This window comes from Pteropus alecto, unplaced genomic scaffold, assembly GCF_000325575.1.
Source record: "Pteropus alecto unplaced genomic scaffold, ASM32557v1 scaffold398, whole genome shotgun sequence".
Classification (NCBI taxonomy): Eukaryota; Metazoa; Chordata; class Mammalia; order Chiroptera; family Pteropodidae; genus Pteropus; species Pteropus alecto.
In genome coordinates this window covers 3,144,247-3,147,190 of record NW_006442497.1, presented here as the reverse complement: position 1 = coordinate 3,147,190, position 2,944 = coordinate 3,144,247, and the positions used below count along the sequence as shown (strand labels likewise).

General features: G+C 53.5%; 1 protein-coding gene across 2 annotated transcripts in view; it reads left to right on the top strand.

Moving 5' to 3' along the window:
* The window catches only part of LOC102879196 (asialoglycoprotein receptor 1), a 3,120-nt gene extending 638 nt beyond the window's left edge, over positions 1 to 2,482 (top strand). The window contains exons 2-8 of one of the 2 annotated variants that reach the window (XM_006922291.2): positions 784 to 900; positions 1,037 to 1,132; positions 1,211 to 1,282; positions 1,482 to 1,568; positions 1,677 to 1,828; positions 1,902 to 2,008; positions 2,149 to 2,482. In XM_006922291.2, coding sequence (XP_006922353.1) covers positions 784 to 900; positions 1,037 to 1,132; positions 1,211 to 1,282; positions 1,482 to 1,568; positions 1,677 to 1,828; positions 1,902 to 2,008; positions 2,149 to 2,305 — 788 coding nt within the window. In that variant the 3' untranslated portion in view covers positions 2,306 to 2,482. The remainder of the gene's footprint in view (positions 1 to 783; positions 901 to 1,036; positions 1,133 to 1,210; positions 1,283 to 1,481; positions 1,569 to 1,676; positions 1,829 to 1,901; positions 2,009 to 2,148) is intronic. The other variant, XM_006922292.2, reaches the window with a different exon arrangement.
* Positions 2,483 to 2,944: the final 462 nt, after the last annotated feature.

Here is a 2,944-nt window from a genome sequence, read left to right as displayed (position 1 = left end):
AGAGAGAGAGAGAGAGAGAGAGAGAGAGAGAAAGGGTTGTCTGGGATCAGTCTGGCCAAGGGGTAAGATTTCTGTGCGATTTTTGATCTGAGAGAGGATGAGACCCTCTTACCTCAAAAAACAGCTCCTTCCCCCGACCCCTTTCAGATCAGAGAGGGATTTTGTTTGAGCTGAATGAGAATGCAGTTCTTGGGGGATGAGAGTTGGCACTGCCTTTTGATGGAAGAAAGGGCTGCAGAGGAGGAGAGAATGAAGGGAAGGCCCTACATTCTAGCTCACAGAAACAGGGCTCCCTGGGTGGAAGCAACTTGAGGGACCTGAAGTGTGGCTACTTTGCCTTCTCTTCCTGCACCCAGCCAAAGAGCAGTGGGATTCATGGGAGAGAAAGAAACCCCCTTCTCTTGCCCCACCTTCAGAGGGGAGCAGTGATTCCCCAGGTGGCCACGCACTCCACTAGTCTCCTCCAGCTCGCAAACTCCATTCTCAAGGCTCTGGTGAGGTTCATCAGCTGCACGGACACAGTTAGGCCACTAGGTGTCAGCAAAGGCCTAGAGCCTGGGTAGGGCTAGGGAGGTCAAAGCTTTGCATCCATCTGGAACCCTCTTCCCTTCCCCACCTCCAGTTGTCTCTGGCTCCTCCAAGTCACCTACTGCCCATATTTCTTAATCTATATATTTCCTCCTACACTGCTAGAGGAGCCTTAGCTTGCTCTCCTCCTAGGACCAAACAGCTACCACAGGCTCCTCTTTGTCCCTGAGACCTTGATGCCCTCTCCTCTTGCAGGGATGCCTCCTCCCCAGCCACTCTTTCAGCGTCTCTGCTCCGGACCCCGCCTCCTCCTGCTCTCCCTTGGCCTCAGCATCCTGCTGCTGGTGGTTGTCTGTGTGATCGGATCCCAGAGTGGGTGTCCCCGGGGTGGGCTGGGAAGGGAGCCATGTTGAGGGGTTGGTGGAAGCAGTGGTGAGGGGAGTGCTGGTTGTTGTGATGGTGGATGCAGCCCTCTCACTTTGTCCCATCCACACCCTCTCCTCTCCAGACTCCAAGCTGCAAGAGGAGCTGCAGGCCTTGAAAGAGACATTCCGCAACTTCACAATGAACACGGAGGCAGAGGTCAAGGACCTTCGCGCCCAGGGTGAGGGGGGCCTGGGCTGAGGCTGGGGGGCTGTGGAACACTAGGGATGTTTGGACACTAAGCAAGTCTCTTCTTCAGGAGGAGGTGTGGGCAGAAAGATGAAGTCCCTGGAGTCGCAGCTGGAAAAACAGCAGCAGGACCTGAGTGAAGGTCAGAGAGGGAGCATGTGTGTGAGCATATGTGCGTAGGATACAGGGGCCCTCTCAGGCCAAACCAAAGGGTCTTGTGGCAGGGGCATCTGTGACTGACCTTTGGTCCTGCATACAGATGCAGAACCTTCCCAACCCCCTTTCCTCCTTTCCCTCCCTACTCTTATCCTTCTGTCCCTCTCTGTCCTCTGTCTCCCCAGATCACTCCAGCCTGCTGCTCCACGTGAAGACCTATGTGTCTGACATGCGAAGCCTGAGCTGTCAGCTGGCCATCCTCCAGGGCAATGGTGAGGAGGCAGGGATACTCAACTCTTCTTTCCTGTCCACTTCCCCTCCTGGCAGCACCTCAGCCCCTCCACCCTCTCTCTCTGCTCCACTCCCCATCCCCACTTCAGGCTCTGAAAAGACTTGCTGCCCTGTTAACTGGGTGGAGCATGAAGGCAGCTGCTACTGGTTCTCTCACACTGGGAAGCCCTGGCCCGAGGCTGAGAAGTACTGCCAGCTAGAGAACGGGCACCTGGTGGTGGTCGGCTCTTGGGAGGAACAGGTGAGGGCTCTAGATGGCTTGTCTGGGAAGCTGGCTGGTCTACGGAGAGGTCACTACCCTCCTCTCTCCCCAGAAATTTGTCCAGCACCATATAGGCCCTGTGAACACGTGGATGGGCCTCACTGACCAAAATGGGCCCTGGAAATGGGTGGACGGAACAGACTATGAGACGGGCTTCAAGTGAGTATGTGCACTCTGCACTCTGTCCCTCTGGCCTGGGTCCTGCTGTTCCAGTTGGGTGGGTCCCAGGGCAAGAGGGGCTGCTTGGTTTGGCTTGAGGATTTGGCCTCCTAGAGCCCATATCTGTGTGGTCTCCTTAGGAACTGGAGACCAGAGCAGCCAGATGACTGGTATGGGCACGGGCTCGGGGGAGGCGAGGACTGTGCCCACTTCACAGATGATGGCCGCTGGAATGATGACGTCTGCCGAAGGCCCTACCGCTGGGTCTGTGAGACAGAACTAGACAGAGCCAGCTAGGAGGCTCTCTCACCTAATTTATTTCCTCAATGCCTTCACCTGACAAAGGGGCCTGGTTTGGGGATCTTCCTATCTGGGAGCCTCCTGCACCTTCTCAGGGATTTTCATCTGGAATTTTAAGGAAAGGTGAAGGATGGTGTCTGAGGAATGTAGAATGATGTTCAGAGGGGTGGGGATATTGAAACCCATGCTACTTTCTGCAGTTTGCAGGTTATTATTGTCAACTTTTTTTTTTTTTAGAGTAAAAAGAAGAGAAATATACTAAACATTCTGAGTTGTTTGGTTATTGGGGATCAAGAATGGAGAGTGGGCTTGTTGGCATTAGGAAGCTTGGGCAGGCTGTGGGGCATTGGGGGAACTGTATCAGCCAGATGGTGAGATTCGTTATTTCCAGGCATGGGATTTAGGGCAAGTTACTCTGCTCTCTGAGTCTCAGCTGGAAAATAGTGTTATTACTGGGACCATCCTACTTCCATCAACCTCTCCAGGAACAGAACCACCCCAATGTCTCGAGTGCTTTGAAAGCTTTGAATGAAACTCCTTGATGTCTGTTGTGTACATTACAGTGAACAGAAGCAAAATCCACAGGTAACAAATACAATGAATAAAAGCTGAGCCTCAACCAAGAGTGACCAAACA